This window comes from Pezoporus occidentalis, unplaced genomic scaffold, assembly GCF_034315485.1.
Source record: "Pezoporus occidentalis ecotype Australia unplaced genomic scaffold, CSIRO_AGI_Poc_V1 ctg11, whole genome shotgun sequence".
Classification (NCBI taxonomy): domain Eukaryota; kingdom Metazoa; phylum Chordata; class Aves; order Psittaciformes; family Psittacidae; genus Pezoporus; species Pezoporus occidentalis.
In genome coordinates, this window is record NW_026912886.1 from 9,126,544 (window position 1) to 9,152,282 (window position 25,739).

Sequence of the window (25,739 nt, forward strand, 5' to 3'; positions counted from 1 at the left end):
AGTGCTGCAAGCCATGTGCATCAGCTAAACTGCCTGTAACATACCTGTTGGGGCCTGCTCTGCCCCACCGTGGGTGCTTGGCTTGACATGTGGCTGCTTCTGTTTTGTCTTTACCCCCGTCTGCTCCCCTTCTATTTGTCCTTAGCCTCTCTCTTGGCATTAGGCTTTAAAATACTCTTGATAATTCAATATATTCTGTTGTGGATTGTACTGTCACAGAAATGTATATTTTAATAGCCATGATACTCATCCAAGAATAAAAATAGTCATCTTATGATGATGTAAGATCACTTAATTGCACAGGAGAAGCTTTTTAAATGGAATTTTTTTTATGTGGGATGTGAATCCACAAAGAAAACTGAACTATGATGGGAGTATTCCCCTTGATCCAAATCTGATAAATGTCAGCAAGAGTTATGAACATGCTAAAATTGGAAAGCAAAACCTACTGTATAGAATTAAACTGTCCAAAAACTCTTATGAGGAGACAATGACTTAAGAGGAGTTCAGTAGATCAATTTTACTCTCAGTAAGTGAAGACAATGGCTTTGGCATTGTTAACCTGGAAATCCCATAATTGCTCTTACATCCAGCTGCGCATCTATAATATCTCTCGGGACTCTGACTATCTCTCTTAGTCTATGACTAAACAGGTGAACTGAGACTGTAATTTGAGAATGAAACATCTTTCTCTGAAGTCCAACTGGGTTGTCTCTTGATCTTGGTTCTTTCAGCTCTAAAAGTAAAGATCCTCAAGCTAAGAGGAGTTCCAGGGTTTTCACACAAATTTGGATGCTGTACAGCATTACCTAGTGCTGGTTTCTATGGGATTGAATGTTTTTAGCACTACTAATAATTAGTTCACTTAAAGATGTACAGGTCAACTTTTTGAATGTTTCCAAATGCTTTTTTTCCCCCGTCTGTTTTATGCATTTAAGGATCAGGAGGTACAATATTCTTTTTACGCAGAGATGATTGAAAAACTCAGTCCTTCCAGGATTTTTTACCATGGAATTGGGATCAGCAGTGCTGTGAATCTCCCAAGCAGGGAGATTTTGAAAAGGTCCTAGAATTTAACCTCAGTGCTGGAAAATTTAATGGGTAAAATTTAAATTGAAACTCCATGGTAATGGACACGCATGGAAAATACAGTCTGCTGTTTGCCTGAATTTTCAGCAAGCAGAGTACACCAACCCAGCTTTTTCCTGCATAAGTGTTTGAAAATGCAAAATGATCCTATGGATCAAATGTGAGGCTTCCTATTATGCACAGAGAGCTGCCACTATAAATTCTGCAGTAAAAGGTTAATGTCCTGTTTTACATCCAGTTAATGGTAATTGAAATCAAATCTATAACCTCTGTAGTATTCATTCAGAGTAAAACAAACCCCAGTGGGTTTCTGGATTCAATAGAGCATATTGAAATGGGCAGCTGGGTGTTCTGGTTGCTAAACTGCTTGCTGAGTTGAAAAGCAAAATGAAAACCCTCTTTGTGGTCTGAGTTAATACTTGAGTTCTTTAAAGGGGCCATTGCAGGGATCATGGGTGACAGAGGATGCCACCAACTTCAGGGATAAGCTCTCAAAGCCTGCTTTCTATTTTCTCTTATATAGCACTCCACATCCTTCTGTCAGATGGACTCTGAATTCATAAGTCTCTTGCTGCTCATTGTCTTTTTAGTGTTTGGTAGCAACTTCATATTACATATGCGACTCCAGCACTGGCAAGATTAGAGCTATATAAATGTCAGGCACGCATTGTCCGTTTGTCTTTTAGACTTCAGGCTTTCTTCTAACAAAGGGAAACAAAAAAAAATATCTTCCCTGTTAACATGTTAAGATATACTAGCTAATTAAATCTATGTATATCATTAATGTTGATATTTCAGTGGTTTTGGTATTGCTACATCGCCATCACATTAAAGGATACTGCTTTGTCTGTGAAAGTTAGTAATCCCTGGAAACTACAAGTGATATTAAGTCTTAATCTCTCCCAGATTTCTGGGGAAGCTTCACATAAGACATAGCATATGTGCTCTGGGCTTTACTGTTGGCTACATTTTGGAAATGCAGTCATCTCTATGTGGTCCTTCCTTATAATCTGAAAAGTGTAGAGTGAGTTACACCCAATGGACTTACCCTTTCAAAATTGTAAAACCATGCAAGTAACTCTAGAGTATGAATAATCAGGCTTGTGATTAGTCAGCCCTTTAGTTCTTTAAATAAGTACAGTACAATGGACAGAACCATGTTAATGGAAAAGTAACGTTTCTCAGCAAGTGGCAATATTTTAGATTAACTCGGGGCAGAAGGAAAAAGCAGCCTGTGCTATTCTCTACAGGAATATTAGCAGAGAACTTGATGTTCTTTCTTGTCAGAGGCTGCAAATAAAAGTTAACTACAACAGACCATTGATTTATGTAACTGAAACCCTTGCTGCATTGTGCATAGAGCTATTAAGGAGAGAAAATACCAAGTTAGGAACAAGTGAAAACTCTCTGTAAACTCTTCCTTTTTCTCCAACATTTTGAGCATCATACTATGGCCATAGAAACCATTCATGTCAATTTTTCTTTGTCAGTTTTGCTCTTTTTTTGATAATGTAACCCAGAATACCCACAACTCCTATGGTGGAGAAGGGCATTGCAAATTCACTTGACAATACGTCAAGCTTTTCAGCTGCCCTGGTCCCAGCAAAGCTTGGAGCAGTCTCTTCTCTCCTGACAATGCAACACCAGTATCACACAGATGCTGATGGGAGAGGATGGTGGTGATGCTGACTACAGGAATGGTGTCAGGGAAGACTACCCCATGAATACACAACTGCTGGCAAGTGCAGCATGTCAGCTGCCCAGTGCTTAATCTTGGGTTAAACGGATGGGTTACCTCTTGAGTTGACGTAACTGAGCAAAAGCAATTGCTACTGTATTTTGGTTGAGACAGTCAAAACTGAAAACTAGTGTTTTGCTATCAGTTTTATCATGGACATGAATACTTTGACTGAATTGGGAAGTTCATGCCCATATGATGCTAGTTAATGATATAATAATATGTAAGCATTATAGGCACTGAGTGCATCATTCCTGTGAAATGAAGGAATGCCATCCTTATTCCTCAAGCTCACAGCACCAGTCCATAAATTATCTTTAAAGAGATTGTGTTAAAGATCATTTTCATATCTATTAAATTAATTTTGTAACAAATAGTTCAGAAGAGCAGAAGAAATGGGAAATGAGCATCAGATGGTCATTTTTTGCAGTGTTTTATCTCTAGGAGTAACCATTATTGTTATCACTGATCTAATCAGTACTTACAGTAAATGCTAAAGATGATACAGCAATGACTGATACAGTTGATTAATGGAGTTGAACATAATTGAGATATTACAACTGCCAAGAAACAGTGAATTGCTTGGTAATCTGTTCTTGCCTGAGTAGCAGGTGGTTTGATACCTCCAAGAGAAAAGCCATAAATTTAGGTATAATGAATAGCGAGGGGTTGGGTACAGGGCCCAGGAAAGAAGCATCATGATGCTCTGTCAGGGCTGCCCTCTAGGAGAGGATCTGGAAATCCTGTGGGAGAACGGCATTGTGTTTTTCTCTGTTACTAAAGGCCAAAATGCAAACTGTCTTACTTTACCCAAGAAGAACATTGTCTCAAGCACATGAAGCACAGGTGTCAACAGTACATTGATGTTGGAAACATCACTCAGATCAGACCAGTGTGGTGGGATGGCATTTTGAGGGAATACCTCATTGAATTAAGCCCTGCAGCTGGCCCACTCTTGGACTCTGCTTCCTACCTTACTTCTGGGCATCCCACTTAAAAGCACCCTGGCCAGGACTGCTGTGCACTGCCTCTTTAAGGTCCTCTCCACGGCTGGAGCACCAGGCGCAGGCAGCAATCCTCTGCTCGGCAGGGCTTGCAGTCGCTCACTGCTCTTTACTTAATAACATTTGGCTGCATATGAGACATCTGACAGCGAACTGAAGGCTTCCTTCTCGTGTAGCAGAGTTTCACCTGCCCCCATGGCAGCAGCGACGGGCTCTGCTGCAGTGAAAACTGCCAAGTCCTGCAAGAAGTATCGCACGGTGAAGCGGCACGCCAGCATCTACACCTACCAGGAGCCACCCCACAGGTAAGAGACTCTCCTCTCCTGAAGAGCAAATCTGCCTTATCTAGCACAGAAATGGGATCTTGTGTTTTTACTTTGATTTAGACAGAGGGACTTTTGTTTTAACATGGAAAGGAGCATGAGAAAATTCATTCTTTTCTTTGTCTTTAGATGTATGTCAAACGTCTTTTATTTTCACAAGAGTTACGTTCTATACTGCAACATAAACACTGTGCATAAAACAGTATGACTCCAATGAGTTCGGGGTATAGCAGGGTAAGAAATCTCTCAATACTTTTCCTGTGTAATTGCACATTTCCCTCAAATGTCCCCTGTGACTGAGGGGACAAGACTGTGGACTGGTGGTCAGTGGTCTGAGGAAGCATGTCTTTGAATGCTCTTACGAGGCATGCTTTAGTTTGTGATTTATTTCTAAGCGATTAAAAGGTGTTGCTTCTTCAGCAGAATTGCAGGGAACTTTCCCAACAAGTATATAGCAATACAGTTAGAAAACTTCCTAGCTGGTGGTTGTCAAAGTACTTCAGATCCCTTCATTTCATTCAGGGGCAGTCACCATAGGTTTATAGACCTAAGCCTGTGCAAGAATGAATACTGCTGCTGTTTCACATACAACACCCTGTTTCAGATACAGAATTGCAAGAGCTGTAGCTTACCAAAGGTGGTGACAGCATTAGAAAAGATGATTTTAATAATCATCCACAGAAATCTGCATCAAAGCAAATGAATCTTTTTAACGGGGACAAGTAATTTGTGGTGTGTGGAGTCCCACACTCCCATCCCTTTCAGCAGGGAGCAGCAACAAAGGGTGAGCATGACCTAAGCATTTGTCCCCCCATTTTAACAGGAAAATATTTTATCATTATTACAATAAACAAAAAAAGTCCACCACCACATAGTAAATAAATGATCGCCAGCGCTTGTGCTGGAAATGTTTAGACAGCACTTTGTTCTAGAAAAATATACAGAATGTCTTGCTAGCATGGTGTACAAGCTCTATGGCTGGAAAAGCTTGGAGAGAAAGACTGGGATTTGTGCTGGGGAGTAGAGATAATTTACAACTGAGCGGCAAGTGGTGAGGAGGGAAAGAGGCACGTCCTGGAGATGGGGAAATCATCCAAATTATTCATCAACCTTAAAACAGTAAAGTTGTGTGAGTTCCCAAGCTCACTGCTTTTATATTGCTCTAAGAGGTTAGATCCTGTGCAGATCCACAGTCTGCTGGAGATCTGAATGGGAAAAATTTGTCTTGTTTTTCCTCTCATGGGGTGTGTGTTGGGCTGCCAGCAACTCAGATGAAGATATCAGTGAAGAAAAGGCTGAGAGCCATGATCCAGAGCAGGTCTTCCAGAATATCCAGTACCAGAAGGAGATTATGTCCAATATCCGCTGCCGGCCGTGGCCAATGAGGCAGAAGCTGAGAGCACTCAGGTAAAGGTGTTTGCACCAAAGCTTTCAATCTCCCTGACTATGACAGTGCTTCCAGCCTTAGGAGATTCTATTTCAGTGTAACCTGGAAGGGATTGCGCACAGAAATGATTAAGAGCTGCTAGGAAAGCATGCTCTGAGGGAGCTCTGACAAGATCCAAGAGCTGGCCGAAGGCAGAAGCCTCGGGTTGGAAAGTCTCCAGGTGAAGTTGTCTCTTTTGCATGCCCGTGGCTCCCCTTAGCCAGTGACTGTGCAGAAAAGAGAGACTGAAACCACGCTTTGGCTATTAGCTATTAAAACAGTGTGTCAGCTATTCAGTGGTCTAAGGAAAGGCTATTGGTAATGCTCAGTAATACGTTTTAAAGCTAAAATATTTCACTCTGTCCCAAAAAAGGAAAAGCAGTCCACTGTTTTAAAGGTAATTGCATAGTATGAAAGCAGAAGCTGATCAAAATCTCCAGTTAATACGTAGTGAATGGCAGTAATTATATTAATAATCCCAAATTTACAATGAAAGAGTGGGTACCAAACTGTATGGGCCACCTGTCTGAATTGTGTCAGGTCTTTCAAAGCAAGATCTATTTGGGCTTGCTTTATTTTTCTTTATCATCTGACATCTTTCTCATAAGCCTCTGTATGATTCTAGGATGCCATTTTAGTCATAAGGAATCCCCAGCAGCAGTGAAGACCCTTTGCAACCTTCAAAGCAAAGAGGGACTTTTCCTCAGGCAGAGTCTGGGACTTGCTGCCTTTTTGCTCTTGTTGATGAGATTTTGCTGTTCACCATCCCCCTTCTGCTGAGGTCAAAGACCGCATATGACCAGATGAATACTGCACCTCTTTGCTTCTTGCAAGTGCGCTCCACCATGTTTGCAGAAGAGGTGTTAGTATTCACATGAGATTCACCAGACCATAATGGGATATTTTAATTTTACTCATTTGGGTTGCACCAGAGTTTGAATCAAAAGGACAGATTAAAAAACTAGAGGAATAGAAAACTCTTCCTGCAGTCAAACTTTTGAATGCTGAGTTTTCTCATTAAAAATTCCCAGTGGTTATACAGTGTCAGTAAGTCCTCAACAGCAAAAGGAAAAAAGCTTTGTTTGGATAAGGGTTTATTGGTGAGAAAATCCACGATTGTATTTTGGAGAATTTGATAACTTTGATAGTTGCCACTTGCACGGAATAAGGGGCTCCATGGAATGGGATCAATATTGACTGAATTCCACCTTTTTGTGCAGACAGGCGAAGGAGATTGTGCTGAAGTATGAAGGGAGGCTCACTAGAACAAGAGGTTACCAAGCTGCTGGGGCAGAGGTATGCCTGCTTTTTATTAAATTACAGCTCTTTTCTATACCAACAGTCACCTGCAGATTTCATTCTTAGAAGCACATTTGCTCTACAGTCCTGATCTCCGACTCAGGAACTGTGTCGAGGGGGGGGAAAGCAGTTTAAAGCTGCTGTTTTTTCTTTTTTTCCATATTGTGAATTTATTAATTACATTCTTGCAGACTCATTTGATGTGTTGAGGGATGGTCCTTCTATGAACACAGTATACACTTCCTTCTCAAATAATTTACAAATACTGATGCCTGCTACAGGGAGCAATGGGGATGGGATATCAACACCACAATGCCAGTATTCTCTAAAGAGCTATTTCACCAGACTCCAGGGCCACAGATCAATAGTTTACTATGAAATATGTGTCTAGCTTTTAGTTTGGAAGGCAATAGCTTATAGTACATACATTGTTAAAGAAGATTTTTGCTTGCATAATACTCAAAAGAATTTGAATCTAATCTTAGCAAATCTATTTACACCACTGAAAATAGACCCTGGCCATAATTTCTGGAAATTAATAACATCTAGGAAATTGTCCCTAATATACAACCAGCAGAGGAAAGATCTTTAGTCATGTAAGTAGTCAGGAATATTTTTGTCATCATAATGAGCAGACTTTTAATGACTTATTGTCATTCAAAAAGGCAGGGTTGTAACAGCAAAATAGAACATCATGTGGTTTATTCATGTGAAGCAGTGAAAGGCTGCATGTGTATTTGTTTTTCTGTTATGTTGGCCTGCAGCAAAGGTTTACAGTACCATTTTCCAAGCTAGGAAAGAATCATTTATCCTTGTTCTGCCTTTGCGTGTGTGGCAAATGCAGTGGAAGTAACAAATGCTGTCAAAACAAATACTGGGTTTTGACTTTGACCTGAGTAGGATTAGTGTTACCTAGAAAGAGGAGTGCTAAGGGTCTGCAATTTACGTCAGTAAATCAGAGATTGGGCTCATTACTTCCTCATATTCCCCTTCCTATAAAACACAGAGGTTTTCATCTTAAGAGTTCACAGTGAATAAAAGTTTGTATCTAAACTAATTACCTCTGTTGTGTGTATTTGAAGATACTTAGCACAGGGATATAATTCAGCACCGCTCATTATATGTAGGGGAACTGTTCTCTTTTTTTTCCAGCACAAATTAGGGAACATAGCCTTTGCATCAGTACATCAAGGCTAAATTTGGCAAATGCAACAGAATGAGTTGTGTTTTGTTTTTTAATTGGAAGGGCTTCATTTTCATGTATTTTCTTAGAAAATAGCATGGTGACCAAGGAGACAAGAATTGTGGCACAGCAAAACAAGCACTATATTATCAGATTTAAGAATTCAGTGGTTGAACATGTACTAAGAACAAAAGGCAACTGTAAGTGTACACATTTTTAAATGAGTTTTTAAACTTTGCAAAATGCACACTGTTCAGAATTGGACAATCCATTCATGCTATTACTTACAAAATCAACGTGGAAGGGTTTGGAGGTTTGTGGGGTTTTTTTCCTTCTCAGTTCAATTATTTTATATTTGCTTTGTAGTTTTTTACTTTTTCAATTAATTTTACATTTTCCATTAATGCTAGATGCCCATACTCTGGATTCTAAGAGCATAAATTACCTGTTCAGGTATGCGGTGGGTAAGAAAAGAGGTGACAGCTATCTAATTATAATTTTAGCAAATACTACTCCCACATGGACATTTTTGTATACTTTATAAATCTCCAGTACAACTGGCACAAGCTGCTTGATTCCTTTCTCAGCCTGGTGCCCACTGTTTTCAAATGAAAGTAACCATCCCAGCGATTTCCATGCAACTCACAGCATTTAGAATTTCTTTGTGTAATTAAAATACTTCCCTTTCATGCAATAAAATACCCACAGCACCATAAAAATTAATTAACTTTGGCCAAAGAGATTGATAATATATTCAGCAACTAAAATGTTATTTACTCCTCTTTGATTTTAGGAGATTAGATTACATCATATGATATTGACACTGCTGCTGCCTAAAATACAGGGTTGGGGGTTTTTAACATCTAGCTGTACTAAAAAAACTTTATAGCACACAATATATAAATATTATTTTTGTTGATAGTGTAATGTTATAGCTCTAATTCAACACATCCAAAACTGCGCTCAATTTTGCACATGCAGATTTTGTTTCTTCTCCCACATGTGTATGTACAACCCAGTGTCTGCAGGAAGATGCTTTCCTGTGACTGTGCAAAAAGTTGAGTTTGAATAAATACTCTAGAAAATATAACTGCAGGTCTTCTACTGGCGTCAGCTGAGAATATAATAGTTGAATTTGCTGCTCTTGAATACAAAACCAAAAAAGTCTTACTTCTAGAAAATTTCCTCTTAGGCATTATGCTTCTCTAAATTTTGTAGTTAGTTGTTCATTTATTTGTCCTAGAAATCAAACTTATTAGAGGTATTGCAGTGGGATTCCCTCATAAACTATAGGGAGGTGACGTGTCTTGGCAGGACTCAACATGGATGACTTCAGCTGCCTGGAGCTGCTGCCTGGCCCTTCTCTGCAGTTCTTCCCCTCCACAGCCACCAAGGGTGACAGGGAATGGCACCTGTTGGCTTCCTTCTGTTGGTTCCTCATGGCCTTTATGTGTAAAAGATGTAGATTAGTGGCTCCTGACTGTGCTCTCAGACATGCTCCAAGATCTTAGTTATTAATGCTTGTAATACTTTTCGTGATACAAAATGAGACATATGAGCAAAATACTCTGAATTTTCTTGGGATTTTTTGTTTGTTTGTTTGGGTTTTTTACATGCATAACTGTCATATTTCTCATTTCTCTGCTTTTTTGCTCAGCTTTGGAGAAAGTTTATTCGACTTGCATATAATTTTGTGGTCATTTTTATTCCTTGGGAAATGAGAATAAAGAAAATAGAAAGTAAGTGTAAAGTCTTAATGGTATTGTACAGCAAAGCACTTTTTAAAATGCTGAGCGTTAATTTTTTAATACACTGAATTAAATAATATTATGGGAGTGTTAAATGCACACTTTCAGCAGTTTTGTTTTCATTTAAAACTGTTTTTTCTTCTTGGTGCTTTAGACACTGCACTTGGTGCTTTAGACACTTTTAGGCACTGCACTGAGACTCATTTATGGTCTCAGTGGGGGCTAGCTTTTAAAAAGTATAATTTGTCCTATTGTGGTTCTGAAAATGCAGTGAGATTTGGTTATAGTTTATCAGAGTCCTTGGGGCAGCATCCTCGGGCCAGCATCCCCAGATCTGCCCAGGGTCAAGTGTGGTTGTAACCTGCATCACCAGCCCTTGAGTCTTTCAGTTGAATTAAAGCAGGCCTTAACATTACATAGCAATTAGGTTACGCCTCCTTGCTCCTTGCTTAAATGCTGCTGGTAACTGTGGGACTTCCCGAACAGAGTTTGTGTTGGAATTATTTTCTTCAATGACAACCTTACATTTTCTCTACTTTGCTGTATGCCCTGCATGAATAAGAAAGGGGTTTCCATTGTTTTAGTATTCAAATAATACTTAATGAATAAATGATAAGAGCTTTTATAGACTGTGCAGCTCAGATAACTTTTCTGTGGTTTAAGGTCATTTTGGGTCTGGAGTAGCCTCTTACTTCATCTTCCTGAGATGGCTGTTTGGAATCAATATTGTACTTACTATAATGACAGGAGCATTTGTAGTCTTACCAGAGGTAAGAACATGCTGTTAATATTTACATAAAAATGCCTACTGCTGCACTTTACTTTCCGAATTAAGCAAATGCCACACTTACACGCATACATCAGTTTGCAATGTACAATTTAAAATGAATTATTTAAAAATGAATTCACCTGCTAAGAGGGATTTATCTGCCAAAGGAGAAGAGATTGTTGGTATCAGTGTTAAGAGATGATATTTTGTCAACATGGTACTTATGCTTTTACAGAATATGTTTTTATCTGATTACTAAAATGGAGAACCAAATCCTAAAAGCTGTAGCTGGTATTGAGCATACTCAAGTCCTGTCAGTGTCATTTACAGGCAGAAAATATAACATCCCTCTACAGGCTCTGGATTACTGTCCATCAGAACTTATTTTCTAGAAGTTCTGAACAGCCACAATTTTGTTTGCTTTTGCATGCAAGTAAGGCTAGTTGTTAACTTTGTTAAATTATTCATACATATTATTTTGCTTCACCTAATCTGTGCTTTAATAATGTTATCAGACAACATTTTAGCTAAGATAAAAAAGAAATAGTACCCCCAGGAAAAAAAAAAAAACAAAAAATAAACTGAAATAAAAAGGGTATCTATTTAATTTTTTTTTTCATTTTTTTTAAAGTAGATTTAATTTTGAAATACCATTCTGAGATCAAACACCGCCATGTTTAATTTTAAAATGCTTAAAATTAACATAGGTTCTAAAGCTATTTTGTTAATGGCTTTAGTTATGTCTTTCCATTTCTCAGCCATTTCGAAGATGTCTACAGAGCACTAAATTTCCTCATTGGTAAACCACAGATAGCAAGAAAAACACAAATAACCCACCTGGTTTAGTGGGAGATGAATGCAGGATTTCTCATGGAGTTTCTAGTTTAGAACAAGGAGAGTCCTAATACTCGCTCTCCTGGTGGTATCATCTGTGTGGATGGCTCTTGGTGGGTTCTGCTGGGCACCAGTGGGTCAGATGGGCTCACACAGTGTCTGAGACCTCCTCTCTCTTTCCCAGCTACTGGCCGGGGCAGCGTTTGGCACCACAGACAGAAAGACCATTCCTGAGGAACATGTTAAATCTGCTCAAGACCTGGACACCATCTGGTCACTAGGGGCAAGACTAAAACCACTCTTCATTGTTTCACTATCGCTATTCTGTTGTTATCATGAGTTACTGCTCTTATTTATGGGCTATGATCTTTGCAGGGCTACCTCCAGTACTCTGTTTTGTTTTATGGCTACTATGGTCATGACAGGAAGATTGGGAAAGCTGGGTATCGGCTGCCTCTTGCCTACTTCCTTGTTGGAATGGCAGTGTTTGCTTACAGCTTCATCATTCTCTTAAAAAAGTAAGACTTCCCATTTATTGCTGTTAATAAGCTTGTGTGTTCAGGCAATCATAATGGTGTATTTATCCTGCTTCCTCTGTATTTATTCTGCATAGTTCTATTAATCTGCTCGAGTCTGCCAGTATCAGGGAGGCAGGCTGTGTTTAATTCTAGTTTGCTCTTCATCTTGCTATCATCTCTTTTCAATATCCCAGTCTATAACAGGAGGGTCCCAAAGGAAATGATCTGTGTGCTTTGTGTTTGTATAAAGTCTGACACTCATTGAGGTCCTTTCTATTTTCCTCTTTTCTGGTATAAATATTGCTATGACAAAAATTTACATTTTAACTATAATGCTTTCAGCATTATTATTCCCATCTATTGAAATACAAGTACAAAACCCCCATGCTAATTGTAATATAATTTGCATTATTTCAGCTGGTATGTGGCACCCCTTCAAATGTAAGCTTCATTTCTTTGTTGTTGAAGGGCCAGGAGTAGGAGTTAGCAAAGAGAGCAAGGCTGCTAGTGCTGACCATAAATCCAGGAATGTGCATTGCTTGGAGAGGAGCAAGGTCACTCTATCCTCTCCTGATCTGCTTTCAATTTCCCTTCTGGATACCTATTACCTGTCACAATGCAGTCCAGGGACATTTTGAGCGCTGCCTGTAACAACTCTCAGTTTTGATGCCAAACTTTCCTTTTTCGTTTATTTTTATTCTACCTGCTGGTTTGTGCCAAGGGTCACTGGTATGTTTGGCACTGATCTACACACTTGCAGTTCCTGGGTATGATTAGCCCTTCCCCTTCTGCCTTAGCTCACTGACTCTTTGCTTAGCTGCTTACAGTTCCCTTTTTGATGCTGTCCTTTTGGATGCCCTTTCATAAGCTATTAATTTTCATTTCATTTTTCACGCTTTGCAATATTCTGCTATCTTGCTTATCTGAGATGAGTACATAGGGTTTTCTTTCTTTTTCCCAAGGTCTGTAAAAGGGCACTGGTTTCTATTTGACAATAACACATATTTTGAGGGTAAAAACAATACAGGAAACAAACAGATCTTGTGCATGATTGCTGGTTTTGCCAAACTACCTCGTAATCACGGTAACAGTGCTCTTAGTGGTGGTATCTTCCAGCTGGATCCTACCTGTAGATCGTAAAATTGAAATATGTTTAAGTCCATGCTCTGGTGAAATTTATTTGCTTACTTGTCAGCTATAAAGAATGTCAATATCAAACTGCCCTTCCACAGTGAGTCACTTCTGCATTAGAACAGAAGGGAAAGTCATGCTCTGAACCCCACCCTGTTTTATTCTCTTCAGAACACTGCCAACAATGACACGAGTTGCTGCAAACTTCTGATAGCTCTAAAGGCGTAGACTCTGAGCCAAACCAGTGATTTCTTTCATACTCATATTCATGCCTTAACAGTTGAATATTTCTTATTTTATTTTATTTTTTTTACAGAATGGCAAAAAACTCAAGAATGAGTTTAGCAAGTGCCTCTGATGAAAATTACACTTTTTGTTGGAGACTGTTCTGTGCTTGGGACTATTTAATAGGAAACCCCGAGGCTGCAGAGAGCAAAGCTGCTGCCATAGTTAATAGCATTAGGGTGAGCAACTGACCCTCAAATTTTTTACAGTTGTTTTGTTTGTTAATTGGTAAGATATATAAGTTTTTCCTCTTGTTCCCTTGCATTTCCTTTTCATTTACAGATCTGTTTGTCTATGGGAGTGTGGGTATCATTATTTCTGTGTAGTACTGCAGTCACATCAAACCTGCTGACACTGTCGTTCTGTCCCAGCAAGGCCACTGCGTTCCTCTTTGGAAGAGCTTTATTTAATATCGCTGTATGTGAGACAAGAAGTTAGACAGACAGAAGTTAGATGCAATTTAATTGAGTAATAGAATCAAATTCATGTTAACAAAGGATTTGTCAGGAAAATATACAACTTCATATTTTTTTTTTATTTTTTTATGCAAAGCAAGTGTTTTATGCCTTAGGGATTCATTCATAACAGGCGGAGCAGGAGCACCCCACCTCACATTTTGCAAGATGCTTTTTAAAATAGCAGTAAGCTTTATCTCTCTCTTTTACTGAGAATCATAGAATGGTTTGGATTGGAAGGGACCTTAAACAATATCTGGTTCTAACCCTCTACCACAGGCAGGGACACCTTCCATCAGATCAGGTTGCTCCAAGCCCCATCCAACCTGGCCTTGAACACTGCAAGGGATGGGGCAGCCACAGCTTCTCTGGGCGACCTGTGCCAGGGCCTCACCACCCTCACAATGAGGAACTATTTCCTAATATCTAATCTAAATCTACCTTTAGTTTGAAGCCATTTCCCCTTGTCCTATCACTACATGTCTTTGTAAAAAGACCTTCTCCAGATTGTCCAAGATTAAAGCTTGTTTATAATTTCCTGTGCATCATTTCTTGTTATTTCTTCATTATTTTACCAGCTATTATTCAGACTCCTCAGGGAAGTGGTCACAGCACCAAGCATGTTCAGAGTTCAAGGAGCATATGGGCAATGCTCTTAGTCATGTGGTTAAGTTTTAGTTAGTCCTGCAAGGAGCAAGGAATTGGACTAGATTTTCCTTGTAAGTCCCTTCCAACTGGAGATATTCTATGAATTCTGTGATTTATTTCATCTCTCTGTAACAAATGGTCTAGGGACATGTTGCAGATCTCTCAACATTAGCAAATTGCTTTAAACACAGATGTTTTCCATTTAGAATTTAAGAACAGCTGGGGTTATCATCAAGAGTAATTTATTTCCCAAATTTGGTGTATTCTCCTTAACTCATTGAACAAAATTACTTCAAATTGTGTCAAGGGTAAATTAAGAAGCTATGATATTTAGTTATTTCTGTGACTGAGGATAACTTTTGACAGTTCTGTATTACATTGCTGACACACGGATCCTGCAAAAAGATGTGGCAGTGTCAGTCTCTGGTTGTACCCCATTGACCATGCATGACTGAAAGTGCACAAGTTATTTGATTACTGTGTATTAGCTTCTCCGAAATCTCCTTTGCTATTTGAGCTCACTTAATCATTCCTAAAAAGCTGTGCAGGGCAGAGAGGTATTTATCTACTTGCACTTCCAGAATGTCAAGTTTTTTATTAGTATATGTGATTATCTTCTGTGAAATACATGTGCATTATTTTTGTTGAACTCTATTCAAATGATAATGCTGTTTTTCTTTCAAGGAAGCTATATTGGAAGAGCAGGAAAAGAAGAAAAGCAAAAACTTGTATGTATATAAGATCAGAGATACTTTTCAAACCACTGTTTCAACGTAGATAGCAGTGCTAATCTGCTTGTCTCATACTTCTAAAACCATGTTAGAAAAGACCCCTGGTGTCATGAGACCTACTGTATTGACTGTGTCTTTTCTTTATTTTTCCAGGGCAGTGACTATAAGCTTAAGAATTATTGCAAACATCCTTGTGCTTCTCTCGCTTGCTGGAAGTATTTACATTATATACTTTGTCGTGGATCGATCCCAAAAGTTAGAGCGCACCAAAAAGGAATTGACTCTTTGGGAAAAAAATGAGGTACACAGTGTCTTTATGCCGCTTCTGTGTGAGAATCAGGATTAGTAATTTTAAAGCTGAGATGTCTGGAATAAAGATTCCTGAGTGATATTCCAGATTGATAATTTCGGATCATAAGTAGTGTTACTACAAATGTCAATAATAACTTTTTTAAGCATCTCTTCCAAGAAAAGCAGTCACCAAAGCATGTGCATCAGCATTATTTCACTCATGGCACCACAGATGATCCACATGAAAAGCTACAAAAACGCTGCATCTTTCTGTTCTGTAGGTAAGCGTAGTTGTGTCACTGATTACAATGATTGCACCCTCTGCTTTTGAGCTTGTGGCAGCTCTGGAGATGTACCACCCAAGGACCACTCTTCGCTTCCAGCTTGCCAGGTAGGGGCATCAAGCAGTGTAGAAATGATGTGAGGAGAAAGGGAGGAAGAGATGTGTTCTGGTAGAACGTTTTAGTCCAACCAAACCAGACAATGTATGAGAATTCAATGGTATAACAATGCTGATAACTTATTCTTGTTTTCAGGGTTCTTGTTCTATACCTGGGAAACCTTTACAGTTTAATCATTGCTCTCCTGGATAAAGTGGACAGTATGAGTGTCACTGTAAGTTTAACTTGATGTTTTCTGATGTGTAAAGCTAGTAGACTTTAGAGATAAATAGGCGTCATAATGTAGATAGTGATATAAATCCTGATAAAATTTGTTTGAAATTGATTAAATCATTACAACTTAGGGTTGTTAAGTTCAGTTTGCAGTGTTCATTTACAACTACTTGCAGGGTTTTTTTTGATAACTGGATCCATCTGATTGCTGATATAACATGATAAATAGGTTCCTGTGCATTGCTTAACTATTAATAATTAATTAAAAAGAAAAGCCAGTCACTTAACTGCTGCTTAAAAATACACAAGGAGATGCCTCTGTGTGTACACTGTAGAGGGTGCAGACATCTGCATGTACATACAGTTGAAAAAGTAGCTTTTGGAACACTTATTTCAGGACTCTGACGTTAACCACAATGCAAGCAATTTTGCCACCTTCTCAACAACTAAAACTCCTTCTAAAGAAGACAATTTATCTACAACTATTCCCAATGTACACTTTAAGAGAAATGGCATTGTCACACTGGAAGAGAGTCGCACTCAAGGCATGACAGTCTCTGACTCACTGGTTAACAGAACAGTTTCCTTAAACTCTAACACCCAGAATCCACAGGATCAGTGCTGGGAGACATATGTTGGCCAAGTAAGTAACTGTTTTATTATGTCATAAACATATTCCTAACCCACATTTGACAAAAATATTAAAATCACTTTATGCTGTGTTCAATTTTAGGGCTTTTCTTTATATAAATTCCAGGTTTTAGCTAAGGATTGTGTAGAAAGTCAGTGTGAAGTTACATGGCCGCAGAGCCAAGCTTTGCTTTTTGTTCGTTATCTACAATGTGGTTAGTGTTGAACAGATGTTCTTTTGGCAGTCTTTGGTCTGTGTCATCAGCTCTGTAGAGACAGATCTCTAGAGATCCATGCAGAGCCATGCATACATGTTCCCACAGTTAGACTGCAGAAAATCTGCAGACTTAATATGACAATTTTGCTTCCCTCTGTGTGAAGCATACGACACCTTTACTTGGAGTGACTAGCAGTGGAACCAACACATTTTAACCACACAAAATTCAAAAGATGTCCTTTGATCCCAGTCTGCTTTGGTCACTGTCAGTGTCTCATGTCTGCTTAAGCTACTAGACTGACTGATGATAGCATGCTTCTGACTTGCAAGGCTCCTTGTTCCAGAGTGCGCAATATTAAAGGTCCTGTTTAATTGTTTGGAACAGCAGACCTCCCCTAGGTTTATTAGCCTGATTTCTATTCCCGTATGCCACTTTCCCTGTTGCAAATCATCAGGAAATTTTTCGAATTAGTGTGCATGGTGTTTGTGGGTTTTTTTGGTTGGTAGTTTTTTGGGTTTGGCTTGGGGTTTTTTTTGTTTGCTTGTTTGGGGGGGGTTGTTTGTTTGTTTTGTTTTGTTTGGGTGGTTTTTGTGTTGGTTTTTTTTTCCACCAGAATGGGCTAGAAATGTCTGGAAATGAACCTTTTTATTTAATTGTACGTTTTTAAGATTCAGTTAAATATAGGAAAACCCCATTCATTTATAAGCAGTAAACAGGTCTCTTATGGCTTGATGATCCTACTGCCACTGGGGTTTGGTTTTCTTTGAAAAATAAGCATTTGTCATTGTGAAACACTTAGCAAGTACATATCGTAACAGTCAGTGTAATAAAAAGGACTGGGTACAGTAGAAAAACCATCCCATTTCAGTTTATGGAGATAAATTTTCAGAGCAGTCATTGAAAAGAAAGCCTGAAGCCATCATCACCAGAATTTTATTGCTGTAAGCAATAGCAGGAACACTGGAAGTTTCATTATATTTGTTCTCTTTGCTAGATCAAAGACAAGTAAGAGAAATGTCAAACTGGAAAAATTTAAAAGGAAATTATTTATATTTAAATCATATTTTATCAGGATACTAAGCTTGAGCCAAAATACAAGTACAAATGCAAGAAGAGCCACATGCATTTGCTTCCAGCATGACTCATTACCTGTGAATAATGTATTTCAGGAGATGCTAAAGCTTTCAATTATCGACATGATTTTCACAGTTGCAAGCATCCTGCTAATTGATTTTTTCCGTGGACTGTGTGTCCGATATTTAAGTGATTGCTGGTGCTGGGATCTAGAAAGCAAGTTTGTAAGTACAGTCTTTATTTTATCAAACTAAGATACTGAAGATGAGTAGGCTCCTTCCCTGTAAATGGGAAGTAGTGGGTAAATGGCACAGGGTAAATGAAGAGATTGGATGTTTTTCTCAAGCATGGCTGTGGTGCTAAAATCTTTGTCTTTCTCAAAGCAAGATCACGGAGCCATCCCAGAGTCAAAGCACAGAGACAGCGCAGAGTTGCCCCCCACATCATCTTTTCTGTATCTGTAACATCTATCCGTAATGCAGACAGTGGTCCAAGGGACCATAGCCAAAAGCACATAGCCCTTTAAGAAAACTACAGCTAGTAATATTTGCTTAGCAAGAAGCTGTTGGTATGAAAGGCCGAGGACTGTTCTTTGTCCTTAACTAAAGACGTGAAGTGAACTAGAGAGGAATTAATCCACTTACTAGCTTTTACTGTGTTCCCACTGCCAGCCAAAAGTTGGTATTTGAGCTAGACATCTCAGTCTATGAGCTGTCTGCTTTTGTCAAATGCTTCTAATAAATGATCTGAAATAAAGATTAAGACAAGGTATTAATCCTACACTGTGCTTCTTGCAGCCAGAATATGGAGAATTCAAAATTGCAGAGAATGTACTGCATTTAGTCTACAACCAAGGAATGATCTGGTATGTAATCCAGAAGAGATTTTTCTTTGTTGGCTGATTACCAAGTTAATCTGATGATTTCCAGTGAAACCTATTCCAGTAGGATATTGTTAATGCCATCATTTATACCTTATTATAATAAGAGATCATCTGTTCATGGTGAGCTGTTGGTTTGTTGGTTTTTTTCTATGTTCTTTCACTATTAAAATTGCTTCTGGCAACACTGAGCACTGATATATTACTTTTCCAGGATGGGAGCTTTCTTTTCACCTTGCTTACCAGCATTCAATGTTCTCAAGTTGATTGGACTCATGTACCTGAGGAGCTGGGCTGTGTTAACGTGTAATGTACCACATCAGCAGGTTTTCAGAGCATCTCGGTTAGTCAAAATGACAACAAAATATAAAGAATAAATCAAATGCAGGCAACAGAAATGTCTTCTGTGTATAGGAGCAAAATAACAGAAGGTTTTAGCTCAGAAAGTTGGCAGTCAAATTTGACAATACTGATAGTAAAGGTCTGTGGAAAAAAACAGTGAGAAACTTCAGGGTTTGTAAAGTTGCACAATATGCTTATCCATTTTTTTTCTATCATGGTGAATATCTTAATTATTTACTCAAAATTGAAGTAACTTACTGCATCTTTAATTCTTAAGAATCACTTATTTCTAACATGTTTTTAAGATTAATCAACTTCTGCTACTGTTCTTTTTCTTCCCCAACACAACTGGGCACTAAGGTCAGGTTTTATTGAAGAGTGCCATAAAGCATTCTCTGTCTGCAGCAGTGGTATCTGGAAAACGGTGCAAATAGGATTTTGATCATTAACAGCCTGTTTAAACTGGCTCTGTTCAGACTTTCTAATCATAGCAGAATGATTTTGATCTTTCAGAAATGTAGATCTTGAACTCATTAGGAAGATAGAGACTTGCACCTTTCCTGTTCGCTCTGTTTTTCTCTCTGATTAGTATAATCTGAAACATTATGTTTTCTTGCAGATCAAATAATTTCTACTTGGCCATGTTGCTGTTCATGTTGTTCTTATGCATGTTACCAACAATTTTTGCTATTGCCAGATATAAGCCATCTTTAAGCTGTGGTCCCTTTAGGTAAGTTATAATGGATAAATGAAAAGTGCAAAGACTTTATTTCATCCTCTCACAATAAATTCATTGGGTTCAATACCCAAATTGCCAATTAAAAAAAGCTGATAGGACAGTGTTCTGCTGCTGCCGATGTTTTGCCAGTTTTAGATTTAATTGGGTGAATAAGTAAATGTTCTGAGTGAAGCTCAATGTTTTGCTTTATATCATGGTTCAGTTATTTTATGTTTACACAGTGTAATGTGCCATTGAGCAATCTGGCACATATCACTGTCTTGTGTCTCAAGTCAAGCACCCTCCAAGCCTGGCCAATGCCTCTGTGCTTTGGAAAAATTGTTAAAAAGCAAATAATTATTAAATTGCCTTTTTTTTTCCCATTAGGGCTTTCTTACAATTTAATTTTACATTTATTTCTTTCCCTCTTGTAGTGGACAAGAAAAAATATATGATATTGTTTCTGAAACAATTAAAAGTGATTTTCCCACATGGTTTAACACGGTGATTACTTACATCAGCAGTCCTGTGGTTGTTCTCCCTGCACTATTACTATTATTGTAAGTACTTTGGTTTTCACAGGCAGGTTAAATTGGTTGTATTAATACTAGCTTTGTCTCTGGAGAGTCAAACACTGATACTGAGAAGCAAACACTGCATTATTGTCATTTTATTAAGCATGTCTGGGAAAAAAAAAACACAACAAAACAACACCTTATTGACTATATGGCATATGGATCAGACAGGAATTATAGTATGTTAAAAAGACTGTTACCACATTTTGAAGAGGCATTTCTTGTTCTGGGATGCTGTGTTAGAGCAAGTTCCCTACATTGTGTCAAGGTTTGCAGTGCTGCTGGTTCCAGGGAGTTTTAAGATCCTTCTTCCCCCTCAAATGCTCCTCAGAAATTAATTTTCCATTTTCTCATGTTCAGTTTATGACTGTGAACAGGGCTCAGTCTATAATTTAAAGAGGCTACTCAGTCACCCTGATTTTTGACAAGATAAATCAATTATGAAGGTCTGCACTTAAGTGTTAATGTAATATAACCTGCTGCAGACTTTCCAGAGGTAGTTCTTTCTTACTCTAGTTCCTAAATAATTGTTCACATCTGGGAATTCATATTTATTTTGAGCTGTTTGAACATCACTTTGCTTCTGCAAAGTATTGTTTGTCTTGCATGTACCTTTGTATGATTTTTTGCCTGTAAACTACAGATGAATGCAGGGTTTGTCCAACCAGTGATAAATCCAAAAGACTGAAGCTCTACTTCCTACTTGTAATTTGTCCCAGCCATGTAAATATGAACATATTTACAAATTTAAGTAGATCTACTGACTGCTTCAAACCGATGGCTAAGCACACGTGTTTGCAGTACGAAGTCTAGCTGTAAGACTTTACCTCATCTGAAAGCCAGTGTAATCCATTATGTCAGGCCAGCATTGATCTTGGCTGTGCCAGTGTAAACAAGGTGCTATTCCAGTCAGCCAACAAAATTGGACTGGTATGAGTGAGCAAACTCAGCTGTAATTCTACTGTCTCTGTTCCATAACCTTGGACTGGGAAAAAAAGACAAGAAAGTATTTATCAAAATTTTCATTTTGAGCATGTCCAGAATTGAAACAAAAAAAAAGCTAGAAATGCACCCAGGGTTATAGCACAGTGAAAAGACCTGCAAAAAACAGCAAAAAACATAGGCACAATTAGAACTGCTGTTAAATCCTCTTTTCAATATCATTTCTTTTTCATGAGTGTTTGCTTGAAAGAAGGCCACATCCATTATCACATTATAAAAGAAATACTACAAAGCAGCAACTATAAACCTGTGTATCATTTTGCTGGCCTACAAACCCTCAAAGAGAAAACTGTCAGGAATGTTTGAAGTGACTCATTATCACCTCTTTCACTTCTAGCATGCTGATCTATTATCTACAAAGCATTGCAAGATCATTAAAATACACCAACAATCAATTGAGAATGAAGATCCAAACAGTAAGTACAGGGAAAAGTACTTTTACATGCAGTTTGGTGGGTCCTCAGTTAAGGAACTAGCCTGATTAAATATCTAATTTTCAGTGTTTTACAATGTAACACCAATCCTGTGTTTTTTTTGTCCTTACACAGCAGTGAATTTACTCTCTAATCCATAATAATTTAGTGCTGCTTATTCTTCTGAATATATTTTAGGAAAGAACTGAAGATAAGAAAAAGGTGGTTCAGATGGCAGTAGGTAAGTCAGTGAGCTTTAGAAATGCTACTATTAATGAAGCACTTGTATTTAAAAAACATTTTGACTTCTCATACACACAGGGAAGTTCAACTACATTTTAAAAACTGTTTCCTGTAGAGTCCTCCTTTTAGATGGTTTCTGAGCTCAGCTTGACGTAATCTTGAAAGCACTGAGACAAGGTGTGTAGTTTACACCTAAACTCTGCTGGGATCTTTGGACTGCTTTTACCACCAACAGGGCAGAACCTGGGAGGCATCTCTGATGATTCAAATCACGTCAGACCTTGCATAAAATTCAGACAGAAGAGGAGATAGGGAATGGCCCCTATTCTTTCACCTGTGATGGTGAAATATTTCATTAGCTATGAAAAGATTTCAGACTTAATTGTCTATTGTGCCTGAGGGAATCTGAACCTGTACCTTCCACTTCTCAGATTTCAGCAATGAGAAACCACACAAAGGATGCCATCCCTCTAATAACTCCCAGTGAAAGGAACCATGTAAAAATTTGCCAAGCCAAAGACATGATTCAGTAGCCTTATGGCTGGATTTTAATGCTACCGTAACACCCTTATGGCTCTCCAGCAGACACATAGATGGTGAAATACCCAGTGTATAGTAATATAGTGACCAGGAGTGACTATTAAGGGCAAAAAGGTATGTGTCCTAGTTAGATTTACTTTGTAACAGAAGCCAAATTCAGCTTTTGGCTGCGGCCACCACAGACACTGGAACCAGCTTGCTGAATTTGGCCACCTTCATACTGGAAGTGGTGTGCGTTGGGTACTAAAATGGGGCTCTGGACAAGAGACACTGGCTTGTTGCCCATTTCAAATTCCTGCAGTGCAATACCCAGTGTCTTTTCTATGCCCCCCAGTGCTACACCTGCCATGTACCATAGCATGCCAATGCACCCCTTTATCACCATGTCTCCCAGTGTGGCACCACTTTCTCTTTTCTGAACACAGTGGGTTCTGTCAGCACTGGATCCCATGACTACAGGATGAATTTAAGCCACTGCAGCTTCTAAATTTAGAAATCTCAGTGGTTCCTGTAATAATTTGTTTTCTAGCCAGAATCCAAAATCTGGATGGGAATGACAAGAGACCAGAGAAAGAAACTGATATTAGCCAGGAGTCTTCTGCTCGGTCCTCAACTCCCCGAAAGAATGGCAGTGTCCTGAACTTTGAATCTCCCGTGACCAAAGGCACCAGAATACAAACCATTTCCCAGTCTGTGCCCCAAACTGTGCCCTCGGCTGATGTTGCAAGACCCATCAACGCAACTCCCACAACTTCAACCTCTTTAACACCAGCTTGCTCAGCATCAAGTATACAGAAGCCAAGAAACGATCTTATCACAAACAGGCAAGTCTGCTTTGGTTTTGAAATGGCTTTTATTTCCGCAGCTCCATGACATACCTGTGCTTACAGAATAGCTGTGTATTCCAACTGTCTGGAATAGTAAAATTGCTGAAGAATTTTTTAAAAGGAGATTCATTCATGGATACTATTCAGATTGCTGGTTACATCACCTCTTTAACTCTCCCTTAATTGAGATGGGATTATAAAACTTTTGAAACCTCAAGCAAAGATAAATACCAGGCTTCCCCTCAGGCACATAACTAAAAATGTGCAGGATCCTCTTTCCATGAACAAGACAAACACAGTAAACGTAAAGGAACTTGGTGCAGAATGCCTGTGCAGGTCTAGCTGAATTTCCACCCTTAAATCTAGAGTTTGACTTCCAGAGCAATGAACTTTTTATACTTTATTTATTAATTATGTTAATAGATGTGTGTATCTCAGTATCTCCCTTCTTTCTTCCCCCTCTTCCCAAAGGTACCCAAGCATTGTGCATAGGAGTGCAAGTGATCTCTCTAAAACAAAGCCCTACACACCAGTGAATTTCAAAAAGCACACTGAAGATGTTCATTCTGAGCCTCTCTTCAGAAAAGGGATCCGGCAGGTAAATCCGGATGCCCTTGGGGCAGGAGCTCCTGTTTTTGTGGAGTGTAGACCATATGCTACCAGGTATTTTATTGTTAATGAAAATGAGACCCACAAAAAATCGCTGCGTTCTACCACCCGACTGCAAAGGCACTTCAGGAAGGGGGAACCAGAAGGTATTATTGAGTTGTACCCACAAAACATCAGGAGATATGTGGTTCGAACACCACACCAGATGTATTCCCCTCATCCCAGTGAAGATGAGGAGGATGAAGAGGAACTTGGTAGAGAATTCATGAACAGATCCCATCGCCCACGCTCACTGTCTGATCTTCGCCCAGCACCACGGTTTTACATTGGGGATCATGGTGATGGCCACATTCTTATGAGCAAAGATCTAGCCAGAGTGCATTACAAATCCTGGGATGATGGTTTTGAGCTAGACCTGGATAGGCCACCATATACTTACAAGAAAGTGCACCTGAACTACCCTGAGCCTCGTGTGAAACCAAAATCAAAGCAAAAGCTGGAGCAGTCTCTAACAGAGTCTGATTCCATTTCCATTGAATCCAGCAGTGATCCGCAGAACAGCGGCAATGACCAGTACATTCAAGTCATTCATAGCAAGGAAAAGTATCCGAAACCTGGAACAAAACTCAACAAAAAGAAATCAAAAAACAGTGTTGACCTAAATAAGTCTGAGCCTAATGAACTAGTATGCTCAAATGTCTGAGACAGCACCCCAGCCTTTCTGTGTCTTTAATGTACGTGAGCTTGTTGTAGTTGATGTTTGAGGTCTACCAGAGTAACTATGGCATAATCTTTGCAACAACAGTGTATATAGCTACCCAAGGTGTGACGAGCATAGTCAGCCTTGTGTTTTACTGTTGATGGTATCTTGCTTTAATACCACAACTGTAAGTTCTGAAATTTGGAAAATTACTCCAATTTATTATTCATTGCTATGCTGTTAAAAACCAAACCCCCACCTACTGGAAAATTGAAAACTATGTACTTGGGGCACTTCAAATAAAGCTGTACAGAAACATGTCGCATCAGGTTCTCTTTGTCTCTTTGACACAGTCACAGCTAAAGATGCCTCCACTGAATAAATTCAGCAGGTAAGTAGCTTCCTATTTACAGTACACCCTGATCGACCCTGCTTGAATATGGTGTGTCTCCAAACAGCAACAGGTTGACTACAGAGAATGGTGAGTTTAAAGTCTGTTCAGTACTGCACGGTTATCAGAGTTATTTGATCGTAGCAATACATGCCAGACTTCTGGATGAAATCCTTCATCTATTAATTTCCTGGCAAGATTCCTCAGTCCAGCCTCATAAGCTTCCCTGCAGAAAACTTTCTGTCCATGGCTTCTAAAAAACTTGCTTCATGACGCCTAATTTACTTCTATTTTTAACACATCATTCCAATTTTTAACCTTCTTTAGATTCTGAAGATTGTTCCGGTATTTTGGTGGGGGTTTTGTTGTTTTTTTGGTTTTTTTTTTTCTTTTTCCTCCATGTCATGTGGGTTACACAGGGATAAAAGGATCACTGGCCTTCAGCCAGAGCTGCAGTCTCCTTCCAGGTGGTTCCACCACACTGTGCCATG

The 25,739-nt window shown here is 38.9% G+C and overlaps 1 protein-coding gene across 1 annotated transcript; it reads left to right on the plus strand.

Moving 5' to 3' along the window:
- Nucleotides 1-982: 982 nt before the first annotated feature.
- On the plus strand, nucleotides 983-25,039 carry TMC3 (transmembrane channel like 3). Its single transcript, XM_062629947.1, has 22 exons — nucleotides 983-4,136; nucleotides 5,418-5,561; nucleotides 6,801-6,876; nucleotides 9,720-9,801; nucleotides 10,474-10,580; nucleotides 11,598-11,696; nucleotides 11,789-11,931; nucleotides 13,379-13,526; nucleotides 15,135-15,178; nucleotides 15,335-15,482; nucleotides 15,754-15,863; nucleotides 16,009-16,087; nucleotides 16,484-16,729; nucleotides 18,104-18,232; nucleotides 18,806-18,873; nucleotides 19,103-19,231; nucleotides 19,850-19,960; nucleotides 20,383-20,508; nucleotides 21,863-21,941; nucleotides 22,137-22,179; nucleotides 23,251-23,545; nucleotides 24,020-25,039. The coding sequence occupies exons 1-22, from the start codon at nucleotides 4,027-4,029 to the stop codon at nucleotides 24,858-24,860; spliced, it is 3,357 nt and encodes a 1,118-aa protein (XP_062485931.1). The 5' UTR covers nucleotides 983-4,026; the 3' UTR covers nucleotides 24,861-25,039.
- Nucleotides 25,040-25,739: the final 700 nt, after the last annotated feature.